This window comes from Ammodytes marinus, assembly GCF_949987685.1.
Source record: "Ammodytes marinus genome assembly, chromosome: 1".
NCBI classification, from domain to species: Eukaryota; Metazoa; Chordata; class Actinopteri; order Uranoscopiformes; family Ammodytidae; genus Ammodytes; species Ammodytes marinus.
In genome coordinates, this window is record NC_137230.1 from 18253913 (window position 1) to 18267573 (window position 13661).

General features: G+C 40.8%; 1 protein-coding gene across 3 annotated transcripts in view; it reads right to left on the minus strand.

The window, feature by feature from the left end:
- nfat5b (nuclear factor of activated T cells 5b) overlaps positions 1-13661 on the minus strand; it is a 36006-nt gene that overhangs the window by 12345 nt on the left and 10000 nt on the right. For 2 of the 3 annotated variants that reach the window (XM_080026917.1, XM_080026916.1), the window contains exons 2-4: positions 4637-4762; positions 1483-2116; positions 273-459 (exon numbers count right to left, since the gene is read on the minus strand). In XM_080026917.1, the coding sequence (XP_079883043.1) occupies positions 273-459; positions 1483-2116; positions 4637-4762 (947 nt within the window). Of the gene's footprint in view, positions 1-272; positions 460-1482; positions 2117-2634; positions 2698-4636; positions 4763-13661 lie in introns of those variants that run through there. The other variant, XM_080026918.1, reaches the window with a different exon arrangement.

Below are 13661 nucleotides of genomic sequence, written 5' to 3' on the forward strand. Positions count from 1 at the left end.
TCAAAAGCAATGTAGGTGGTTGTCAATTGCATAACATCAAGTGCTATATTCCTGCCGGCGGTGAAGAGGCGCTGTTCAAATACAGCTCAGACCTCCAAACTTGTTTACTTATTTGACCCTTTCACACACCGACCTTCACTCCTTCATCTCCTCCTTATGGCTTTAGGAATAGCAAATCATGCACACACATGTATTTCAAAAGCCTCTAGCCTTAACCCAATCATTAACCTAACCTTTAACAAAGTCATGACAGAGGCTTTATTATGAGTCACCTTAACAGTAGGAAAGCCCTGCTGAGTGCGGTCCTTCACCGACCCTCTGCTGCCTTCAGTCAGGTAGCGAGCTCGGTGCTGGGTCTCAGGCTGGACCAGGATCTTCAGGTCCTTCCCCTCACTCTTCTGTGGGTATTGCATCAAAAGAGTTCCTCCTTTCCGTTTGGTTGTCTTAGGGTCATCAGAGCTGCAACAATCACAAATCACCATCACTTCAGATTCTCACATTTTACAAGCAACAGTTTTAAGCAACAAGCTGTGCATATTATTCTGGTATATGGTGGCCGAAAGAAGCAAAGAATGTGTGGAACTTGCTTTAACAAATCATGACCCTGTCCTTATCGTTCAGACCCCCCTCGCCCACACCTCATGATGTTTTGAGCAATGCAGAGTTAACAGGCATCAGCCCAGCTCTTAAAGCGCTCAGATTTATCTGTTTATTCAATCGGCTCTGCTTATCCTAGGTCTTTGAGTGAGGCTCTGTGATTCACTGTGCCTGACCATTGTTTGCACTTCAGTATCCTGCCCCTCCCTCCCTTCTGATCTAACCGCTCCTCTTCAGTCAAAGCGTGGTGGGAAATTTGGAGCCAGCGTATAGTTTGCCGAAGATTTCCATCTGTTGTGCAATGTGTAATTTCCTTACAACAGCTATTCTGACCGCCAGGATGAGTGCTCCGTGAGATCCAGAAGGGCCCTTTAAGACAATGCTAACACAAGCTGGAGTATCTTCTTAACTGTGGAACTACCACGGGGAGAATATTCAATGAGTTGAGAGTCAATAAACTACTCAGTAAACAACTTCCTACAGTACGTGGAGTCTTTGAGGAGATTGAAAATACAAATATATATTGTGAAAATAAGGGAGAACCACATGCTCTAGTTTTTGCAGTCACCAGATCCGATTCTAGCTGAACACAAACAGGATGGGATTTGAGCAATGTGTTTTAGACACGCTCATCAAAACACCAAATAAAGGGCAACACGTCACATATTTGTATTATCAATTAATCTGCTGATTATTTTCTGAGACATTCATCGTTTAGTATATCGACAAAGTCAATTAAATATATAATGGCATTAGTAAGTATGTTTTGCAGCTCTAGAATATCTTTTGAAAGAAGCTTGTGCTTGTGGACATGTTGTAGTTGTTAGGATCTCAGTCCTCAGTTGAAGTATTTCCAACTATACAGTACATGAGGCTTTCACAAACCTTCCTTTTGGTCCAGTCTTGTTGTCAGGGCCGAGCTGTGACAGGACAAAGTGTGGACCTTTGGCACTGTCTGCATCAAACACATCCATGCTGGCTCCCTCTGCAGGGACAGACTTGCGACCGGGCCTCTGGCGAGGGGTACGTTTGCGTGACTTCCGCGGCACCTCCGTGTTGTCGTTGTAAGAGACGGTGCTCATGACGCTGAAGTTAGAAAGCGAGTCGTCCATCCAGATGCTGTTACTCTGCTCTGAGTCCAGAGATGCTTCATCCTGGCAGGACATGCGGCTGTCATTATCAAACAGGTCCTGTGGCGGTGGAGAGATGTTCAGTACGGTGCGGCGCTTGGATGGGGTCATCTGGTGATGATGCTGGGCCTCCTGGGATGTTGCACCTCTTCCTCCTCCTAGCTCGTTGCTACCCCGGCAGTTTCCACCACTGCCGCCGGTACCATTCCCACCTTCTGCTCCCACAACCTCTGGTACGGCCCTGCTACTCCTGCTGTCCTCAGCGTCAACATTGCCGCTGTGAACTGGGTTCTGGTCACTGGCTGAGGCACTGGAATGCATGGTGGAGCTGGAAGAGGTGGGAAAAGCACTGCGGGGGCCTTCCATGGTCATAGATGAGGACATGGCATCTACAGTGCAGATAATTAGAAAGTGAATAAAGGCATCCCAACCAGTGTTGGCTAGCAGTCCCATTTAAGCAGCAAAATTTGTTCATGAATTCGTATTTCTTGCTTTTCTTTATTTATTTTTTTATATTCGTCCAATTAAAATGTCCCCCTTTTCACTGGATCTTACGTGCGTGTATGTGTGTATTTCTATATGTACTGTGTGTGAAGCTAAGTGTGAATTAAAAGGGGCCAAAAAAAAGAGATGAGAGGTGAGCAGTCCCCCTTTATTAGAAAAAATTAGATAAGTCTAAAAGTGAAGGAATTTATCATTATTATTAGCATTTTGTTCAAGTTCAACTGACAAAGTCAGTGAAAGATTTGCCAAAATGATGAAATGGAGGGGGAAGTTCAGAACAGTTATATGTACAAAGCCAATTATTAGAGCTTTTATATTCAAATTTATTTTATTTTTTTGCTACAAAAGTTCATTTCGTTGGGACTGAGCGTAGCCACAGAGACAAAATAAACAAGCTTCTGACCTATGAAGCAGAGAACTGCAGACCATTTTATATGCAGACACTCCCTGCTTCAGAGGGAACTTCCTGGAATATAAAAATGAGACAGCGAATGAGCAATAAGAGCTGAACAGTTAAAATGTATTCAGATTTTGATTGAGATGAAAATAACACAGGGTAATTGCTTCGTCAGAAAAAGATGCTCCAGCATGCTGACATACACTGCAATTTGAAAAGCATTCAAATAGTAATGTAGTGAACTAGATGAAGAGTGAGGAAAAGTCTGGTTAAGTTGCAGATCGTAACAAAAAAGGAGTTAGAGGGCTGCTGACATTCTGGATTGTTTGGTGAATCATTAGTTTTCAAAACACTCAGTCGGAGAGAAAAAGAGGCACAGAACATGTATGGAGGTAGTTTCACATAAATGATCACAAACCAAAAACATACAATAGCAACCCGAGATCTAAGAACATACTGTCAGATGTTCAATGCTATTACACATGTTGAGAGCCTCTAACCCTCTATTATGCTCTATTATACTCAGTGCATGAGCGCCAAGACATATTTTTTAAAAGCACAAACAAGGCGGAAAAAACAACCCTTGATAACATAACTCTGCTAAATAACAGCAATTATTAGTATTTGTGTAAGTAATGAGAAATAAGTTAAATATAAAGTCTCATATGATGAAGCACCAATAAGAAGCAGACTGAATTTACTAAAACTAAATAAGTGCTACATTTTAAAACACTATCTGTCCACTATTTATTATTTCTACTTCTTACAGTGGTTTCTGGTTATATATCATTGCGGTAAGTGGTTCAGATCTTTTCTCCAGTGAATTGCCTGTTCTGAGGGTAAGAAGGAGGCTTGGCGGTCTCTTCTCAGAGGGAAGTATTTTGAAGTCTCCATTAACAAAAGAGTACACAATAAAAATGTCAAGGGTCAGAAGAAGTCACCTATCATAAGTGTCTTGCTACACTTTCCGCGGACATTTCTAAGAATGAAAAAGGATTCAAACCTGAATGCTCTCTTTTATGTGCAGCAAGCTCATCTTAATTTGTTCTTCCGCCATGTTTAGTGTCGGCATGAAACTAGACAAACTAACTGCTCTACTGTTTCAGGGAAACGCATAACTTTTTCCAAAAGAACTGTTTAAAAATGGAATACTGTTGAATCGTCACACATCCAACGAAACATCTGTGGCTCATATTAAATCAACCAGACCAGAGAAAGTGTTCGTTTGTCCACACTGTAAGCACATTGTTCAAGATTTTTTATATATATTTTTTTATTTCCTAACTTTAATATAAGTTTATCGACTTTAAAAACTGGCTTCAGCCTAACCTGTGCTGTACACATTTTAGAAGCGCTACATGGTCAACAAGGTGATTACAGACACTCGAAGCTGCTTAAATCTCTAAAACAAAGATAAATATTTACAAAATAAACCGTTAAAAACAACCAAAGATTTTGTGTTGAGTGTGAAACAAGCTTTGTTGGGGGCTTTCTCATTATCATGATTGTGTTCTGTGCACAGTTTAAAGCCTTAATCCTTTTCAAAAGTCTGTATTAAAAAAAAATAGATAAATAAAGTTTGGAAAAAGCAGAGGGTTGTAAATGCTACGTAAACCTGCAAGGCCTTTGTTTGAATTTAATATACATACACAACCTACATTTACGCGACCAGATTTCGGATAAGCGGTTGAAGATGATGATGAACCTACATTTAAACTTAACATACTTATACATGACCTTAAACACTTTGTTGCAACAGGAGACCACAACATATGTAAAACACCATCAGGTAGAGATAGCAGGCATGTTCAGTTGAATAAACTGCAATGAGTGACGTGGGAGAATCAGAGAGCAGCACGCTGGTTAACTGACGGGCTTCCTTGTCATACGCAGGTGTTTGTTTGCCCACAGGTACAGACTGCTAAATGAGTTGTGTTTTCTGCGGTTTTAGGCATGATCACTCCTGCTCACAGAGGAGAAAATAAGGATAAGAGGAGCAGGTTCCTACCTGATGCCACAGCAGCTGAAGGGGGAGGCCCGGCCTCTCCGCCGCTCTGTTGACTCATGACTTTTGGGTTCTTCTGAGTGGAGGAAGGCAACTGTAGCTCTCTGGGAAGAAGGTCATATGCTGATTCTGTGGAGGGACGGAACGGTGGGTGGGTGGGGGGGGGTTCAAATAAAAGGGGGTGTGAGGTGACATTAACAGGAACTCAAAGAATTTGTCAGCTCGTGTTAATGTTGTAAAGACAGCGTAACATATTATTGGACAGCAATTCAACATCACTAGTTCTTCTTCTGAATCGTTAGAAAATACCTGTTACCAGGTTGAAAACAAATAGGGGAGAGTGGCCTAAGTTGTGCCACTTTTTACTCAAAGTGATTTTAAAGTGAGGCCTTGACAGTAAAGTCTCCAACTCAAATGTGTACATATTAGGGCCCGACCGATATATCGGCTAATTATAGCACATCTCCGAAAAATCGGGAATCGGCAAAATGTCCGCCGATTTTTTTTTTTCTGAGATGGTGATGTTTGGAGGGAGGGAGTTCCAGAGGGTTGGGTGCAGTTACATAAAATGCTTACTGTCAGAGTTTAAAAATGGGTCATGTCACTTTAGACATATTTGTAACACTTTATTTTTTTTAGATAATGCATATTTCAATAAATAAAAAGTTCATGTACACCTATTGACAGTAACAAGTACTTATATATATTTAAGGGTTCAAAAAAGTAAACATTTTCAATATGTATGGGATAAAAAAAAACGGACGATTTAATCGTTATCGTAATTTTTCTCAAAAAATAATCGGCATCGGCACCCAAAAATCCATATCGGTCGGGCCCTAGTACATATATTTCAGGATGTGGTGCATCCCTGGCAATAAAAACTTTGGATCTGGAATAAGCTGTTTAAGAAATATAGCTTTCGGAAAAAAAGTTGTCTTGTGGCACAACTTGCCCCCGGTGTGGTGTAAGTTGTTCCACAAGAGAGAATAAAAATGGGGTAAATTGTGCCATTGATATATATCTCATAAACTGTAATGCAAGACAAATCCATAAGACAATTACTTATTTAAGGTGTGTTTAAAGTAAATAAATAAATATTTTACAAAGATTGAAGATACATTTTCTTAAACAAGGCCTAGCAGATCTAGGTGGTTTTGCCTGCAAAGCTCACAATGACAAAGTCACCATCATCATCTTTCTGGCCATCGGAACTCTTGTCAGTAGTGTCTCCTATTATACTACTTTGCTGGTCTTAATTTCTTGTTAAAATCTTCTATAGAGCAACCTGACACGAATCACATCACAAAAAACCATGTAGATTTTCTGGAAACTCCTCTCATCTGAGCGAGCACAGCAGTCTCTCACCACACTCGGCTTTGTGCTTCACCCACTTGTCTTTAATTGTTCAGACACAATAATCAAAAAAATGGACATTTTACTTTGAAAGGCAAAACACAGTTTTTTGAGCTTAAATGTGCTTTAATTTTATTCCTTGTGTCTCCCTTCTTTACAGGATGAGTCAAATGGATGTCTCTTCTTAAATATGTGGTCACATTTCCAATTTCTTCCACAGTTTTCTAGAAACAAGGGGTGGCACAACTTCCCCACCGGCACAATTTAGGCCACTCTCCCCTAATACTGATACAATGACAAGGATGCGGCGTAGCTCCATGATATGGAGCTCCAGGCATAGCTCCATGATATGGAGCTATGCCTCAGCTCAGATTTGTTTACCTTCTTTTAACAAAGAGTTGAAAGGCTAATATCCAAGTTGCAACTTCTCTTTTGGGATTAATAGATGTCCTCATTCACAAAATCGTCTTTTTAAGATAAAATAGTAACTGAGGGCTCTGACTGCACCTTAAAGAGGCCCAATGGAAAAAAGTGAAAGCTGTTGCATACCAAACAAACAGCAGATCTGGTTACAAACAGGCACCAGGGCCTTTCTCTCTGGTCTCTGTGTCTCCCTCAGGGCCAAGGGGACATTGGAAGGGGAGAAAGCCTTGGATCAACAGCATGACAACACTTTTACTAGCAGCCTGGTTCATCATCCAAATATTATGGTATGAACTTAGAGCGGCCATTACAGTCGCCTGACTCTCTTCTCTGCCAACTGCCAGCTTTAATTACTTGCAGCTGAGTCCCAGGGTTCGGTGTGTATATCAGATACTTAACCCTCCCATTGTTACCACTCGCTGTGTACAATAGACAAACCTGGGACATACTGAAACCAGCCCATGCCTCTTCATTCCCAAAGCCCTCCAGTCTCTTACAGCTCGCTTTAGAAGAGCAGGGAATGCTGGTTCCCAGAAAGGGAGCTTAAATCTGCACTCAGCAAACTCATATAACTCACACTGACCCACACATGCACACAGGATTCTAGTGTGGTTTTGCTGGTTATTTGCTAAGTTCTCCAAACAAAATCACGGACACACATGCATGCACATGCACACAAACCCTCCCACCTCCACAAAAACACTCTCTCTGCCCCCTGCATTATATACTTTAACCCCCCTCCCCACCTCCACAAAAACACTCTCTCTGCCCCCTGCATTTATACTTTAACTCAACAGTCTTCTTGGGGCTCACTGACTGACTGCACATGCACCAACATGTGCTCCGAGTGAGCAACCCTTCCAGTAAACAGATTGCCAACCGCACAGACAGAAAATATGTACTCTACGCTCGGAGCAGCGGTCTCGAATCAGTGGCTGGCCTGTTCAAAGTGTTTCCACAGTCCCTTGACGTTCTTAAAAGACTGAAAAAGTTATTTTGCTGCATATTTGTTTCCATATACACAGACAGAGTGCAATTCTCTATATACACGAGACAAAACACTGTTCCTTTCACGTAGCAGGAGATTTTAAATTTCTTTTTAAAAAGGTCAGCCTCGTTAGCTGGGAAATAAACGGTACTGACTCACAGCCCACGTGATGTTTTCATTTTTACCTAAGACTGCGGTCGTGTTGTGCAGAGCCACTGAGGGAAAACCTTTCATTGTCTGGGCTTCTGTGATCATCATCATGACATATTAAAGCCTGAGCAGAAGTGTTCACACTGACAGACACCATGCTCATGTGGTTAGCTTTGTTCAGGTCAACCTTTGTTATGAATACACATTGATAAATATCAGCTGAACCAAAGTGTGGCTACAGTCGTTAACTGGTTCACATATTTAGTCTGCACTCAAGTTCATGTAAACAGAGGGACAAATAACAAACTACAACTAAAAAAATCCAAGTTTCATGTCAGAAATCCTGCATTGAGATATTTTTGGAGCCAATAGTCAAACAGTTTTGCTCTTCATACCATCACAATGCCTTGTGATGTGTTGATATGGTAAGTAGTGCAGGCTAAAGGTGAAAAAAAGACAGGACTTACACTCCCATTCATTTCCCTCACATTCCTGCTGCTTGCTCTTACTAGCCCTGGCACCTGGGGCGTGGCACTGGGTTTTTTTTGGCTGAGTGACTGATTTAACTCCCCTTCTGTCCCCCTCCTCCACTCCACCTACCTCTCTCCCTCTCTCTGTCTTGTTTATAGTGCTCCCAGACCCTTTTCTGTACTTCAACTTGCTCAACAGGTTAGTTGTATTATCATGAGGTATCCTGTCAGGCAGAAATGAAGCAGTAGAATAACATACCTATCTTAAAAGATACAGGCCAAAGAGATAGTTGCATACATCGAAGGTGGTGAAATACCTCTGAACAAGAAGTGATGGTGGAAGATACGATCAAGCACACCTTGTCAGAGCTTTTAGACAGTATTCCAGAGAAGCAATGAAAAACTGTCAAGGGGCATGGCACCTGCAGCAGCAAACCATGTACAACAACCCTGAAATGTTTACAGCCAAGCCTACATGTAGGCTGCCAGGGACTCCATAGCAACACAGATCAGGGACAAGTCCTTTTGAGCGTTTAAGTCTCTCGTGAGATAATGGTGAAAAATAAAACAGGATTATACAAGCTCAAGTGAAGAGCCTGACATTAACAATGCAGAGTATCGCATGAACAACATTACACCTTAAATCTGAATCTGAAAAACTCAATTTCACCATACATTATATTTTTCAACACTAACTACTAAGGGTTAACACTCGTACACCAACTACTAATGCCCTTCAAAGTTTGAGTATACCATTCAAGCTTAATAAATGCATGGCTAATGCATAACTTTTCTCTGAATCAAGTACAGGAATCAGATATATCACAACTCTGGTTGAATAGTAATAAATTATCAAGTCACAATTTCTTTCTTTTGAGGCCTCACAAATGAAGTGATCATTTAGACTGCCATAGTCTCAGCTAGGCATACCTAGTAAACTTGCAACTGGGTGTACATTTAAAACTCCAAAAGTGGCGTTACACGTGATGCAAGCATGAATGGATAGGGAGGTGGGGTGAGTTTATATGTGTTATGAAATAAAAACATACGGCAGGCGTTACTTCTGCAGTCGAAGGAAAAGGGAAGGGCCACGTGGAAGAAAAGCCCGAAGTTGTAACAGCAAAGTCATAACAGCAATGACAGACAAACATCTGTCCATGACATATTCCAATTGCAGTCAAACTCATTGTGTAAATTATTGCATGACTGGCCTGAAATGCTGCCAAACAACCAACACCCACAAAAAAATCACAGAATTTCCTCAAATACTTCAAGATATTTGTTTTTTTAAATCATTTGCTAACACATAGGGGAGAGTGGCCTAAGTTGTGCCACTTTTTACTCAAAGTGACTTTAAAGTGAGGCCTTGACAGTAAAGTCTCCAACTCAAATATGTACATATATTTCAGGGTGTTGTGCATCCCTGGCAATAAAAACTTTGGATCTGGAATAAACTGTTGAAGAAATATAGCTTTCGGAAAAAAGTTGTCTTGTGGCACAACTTGCCCCCGGTGTGGTGTAAATTGTGCCGTTGGAGAGAATACCATGGGGTGAATTGTGCCATTGATATATATCTCATAAACTGTAATGCAAGACAAATCCATAAGACAATTACTTATTTAAGGTTTATTTAAAGTAAATAAAGTAAATATTTTACAAAGATTGAAGGACAATTTTCTTAAACAAGGCCTAGCAGATCTAATGGTTTTACCTGCAAAGCTCACAATGACAAAGTCATCATCATCATCTTTCTGGCCATCTGAACTCTCATCAGTGGTGTCGTTAAGTGGAATGGAGATGTCAGTCTCTTCTGAGCTACTGTAGACAATAACTTTCTTTTGGTGATCAGCGTAAACAGCCATGCCAATGGCACAACTCTCAGAAATGTACTTTGCACTAGCTGCTCCGCCCTTGTAGAACCAACTGCCACCTGGCATATGCGATTCCCCCTACATTGCTGCCTTTAAATCAAGGCTCAAAACCCATCTGTACACCCTGGTTTTTCCTCCCCATTAACTATCTTACCTCTGCACTACTATCTTTGTTTATATGTGGATGTATGGGCTTTATGTCTTTTATTTTTGTTATTGTTATTTCATTGTTTACCTACTGAATGCACTATGTACAGCACTTTGGACAGTGCAAACTGTTATACATGTGCTTTTATAAATACATTTTACTTACTTACTTATAACTCACCTAGGCCCTCTGGCACAAATCACCCCAATGCCAGAATTTTGGATAATAAGCATGATGCAGCAGTTTAGGGCTGACATCGTAACTATATAGACACAAAGTGTAGCATACTGAAGCACTAAAACATGTGTCAAATGTTTTCAAACGTGTCTATAATTGTTCAGACACAATAATCAAAAAACCTTGATCATGGAAATTGTACTTTTAGAGGCAAAACACAGATTTTTGAGCTTAAATGTGCTTATATCTTATTCCATGTTTCTCCCTTCTTTACAGGATGAGTCAAATGGATGGCTCTTCTTAAATATGTGGTCACATTTCCAATTTCTTCTATGGTTTTCTAGAAACAAGGGGTGGCACAACTTCCCCACCGGCACAACTTAGGCCACTCTCCCCTACAGTAAGTTCTTGATATGTCATGATGAGTCCTTCATTGCTGTTGTAGTATTAAGATGAGTTGGGAACCTTGATAAAAAATGTTTATCCTTTTACTAATCAATGTCTGTTGTGAAATTACATCACCGTCACTGTCACAATTATTTATATTCAAATCACTTCAACTGAAGTGAGTACATAGCTCACATTATTATTAGGGCGGATGGCAGAAAATGACACAACTTGAGGTAATAAATGGAGCTCTGTATAAAGCATACTGCACTTCTCTACAGAGCAGGTGTTTGAGCTAGACTGTAGTGTTTACATAAACAAACACAAATGCCCTACTAACATAATATCAGATACAAGTGGAATACAAGTCACACCACTTTCCTTTTGAATTCAGAGCATGTCAGAGTTAAATCCCCAAATGATAAGCCTACACCAGAAATGATGACTCAAATGTGTTGAAAGGAAAGGCCTTTGGTTACTCCCAGTGTACCGCACAATAGCAGCAATTATATCTGAAGGTATTATCCTTAAACTTAAACTTCATTCAGGAAGGATCATGACGCCACAATTTTGTTTGCCAAAATATTTGGCCTCATGAGGAAACGCGATGATTACAACACTTGAGTACACAGGACGTGTGAAACCACAGTTGTTGTTCATCGTGTGTGACACTCCTGTATCCATGAATGACAGTGGCAGCTAAATAAGCATAACGTAACTACACATTTGTGATGAGCCCACATTACCATATCATATTGACCATAAGCCAGTATTTTGACCATGAGCTTCTGGTTGGCCTTGTGCTGATCACTCTCTACAAACAGTACAGCTTCACTTTAATTTTTTATGGACCTCAGTTATATGAAAGGTCTGACTGCAAATCCACATTTGATCCGGTCCAAGCTAAGGCCAGCCCACAATTCAGGGCACAGAAAAACCAAAGCAAAGAGAAGGTTCATCTGGTAAATATATTTTAGATTCTCTTCAAAAACAAGTTTGAGTTTAGCGGAAGACCCGTGAGATTAGGGTTTGTGGCATGCAGCTCTTTCAGTCCAGCTAATCCCAGGACCCAAGTGACCAGGAACGACCTCCAGGCATCGGTTTACATGATTTTCTTTCAACAAACACCCACCACTATCCTGACTTTACAAAACAGCCTACTGAGGCTCCCTGTGAGGGCCAAACCACCCAGCAAAATGCCCAAAACACAGTGACTCGATAGCAGGACAATGTGAGACTTTAGGTGTGAATATAACTGGGAAAGACATAGTCTACAACACATTTACCTTTGGCTCTGCTGTTACTAGTGGACCCCAAACAAGAAACAGACACTGAGCTTAACATGAAAGCGTGACTTCAGAAAGCAAATTCTAACTATTTACAGAGGAAAACACACACACACACACACACACACACACACACACACACACACACACACACACACACACACACACACACACACACACACACACACACACACACACACACACACACACACACACACACACACACACACACACTTGCCAAAAAAGACAGATATAGAAAGATACTAAACCGCCAATAGAATCAGGCCCAAAAAGTGATAAGAGATTTCTCAACTGCCTGTCAAAGGTGACCACACACACACACAAACAAGTATCAACTAACCTACAGCGTAGAATAACTGTTCAACACGTCGTTTGGTGTGCCAACGCATGCATTTCTGTCCGGTTTACAGGAAAACCTTGCTGAGGCAACGGGAAGAGCCTTTAGCAACACCACACACAGACACATTAGCGTGACATCAGCAAGCTACCATGCTAACCACATTTTGTCTGAACCTGGCAGGGGAACAGCCAGCTCATTAGTTCCTTTTTATCCCTGACAACCAAACATTTGGCACAATCCAAATGGGATTACAGAGAACCGCTATATCAAACACCATAAATATGATGGGACATCTTCAAGTAACATGAATACACAAATACAAAATTAACACATCAACCAGAATATTGAACTTACATCTACACACTTTCTGGTAAAAGTCTAGTATTTTGTTCAGTGAATAGCACATTAAAAGAATAAGGAAAATACTACTTTTCTTGTCAATGTATGTGTTAAATCACTCCATATTCATACAGCAATCACCTAAATAGTATGTGCACAGTTTATAACACAGGTCTCCCAGTCATCCAGCTTTGCAGTAATTGCCAGATAGAATTTTGAGTATCCTGCTCATTTTTATCCAATCAGGAGACAGAGCACTATAAAGAGGCGGGTCTCTGTGCATGTGAACGAAGACTCGCTGCTCTCCATCGCAGCACAAGACGCCTGTGTGGTGACATTAGAGGGACGAAGGAGGGAAGTTATAGCTAAAAAGGACCAAATCCCTCCGAATCTCCTTTAAATAAATAGTTCAACATTGAGAAATTTCTTGTTGAGATTTATTTGACACCACTTTCATGTCTGTACAGCTGTAGCTACCAGTCAGTTAGCTTAGATTACCACAATGACGGGAAACAGGGAGCTATCCTGGCTCTGTCCAAATGCAATATATCCACCAACCAACACCTCTACAGCTCACAGATGAACTTGTCAGATCTTCTTTGGTTCACCTGCACAAACCAATGTGTAAAAACGTCTATTTGCCTTTAATCTGGTTAAACCATTTCTTGGCTCTGAGCAGTTGACTCCACTAGACTCCAGACCATCTTAAATTTGCACAGTGCATCTACACACAGTGCACAATCTACCATACACCCACAGTGAACATGGTTTTAAAAATAGCTTGTGGCACAGGGATCTACTTTAGTAGACCTTGCAGGCTGATTTCTGTAAAGAGCTGTTGACTCTCTTGATAAGAAAGTGGGAATAAACAGATAAAAGAGATGGCATTGGGTCAACATTTAGCATAGGCCTACAGATCTGTTTTGAGTCTTGAGGCACTCAGACATTCACAATAGAATAGTAAGAATGCATGACTAGAAACCTAAAGCCCTTATTTTTTGTGTAAACATAGAAGCCAGGTCATAATAATCAGATCCTTAAACAAAAAAAGCAGCAGGATCAATCTGCAGGTCTG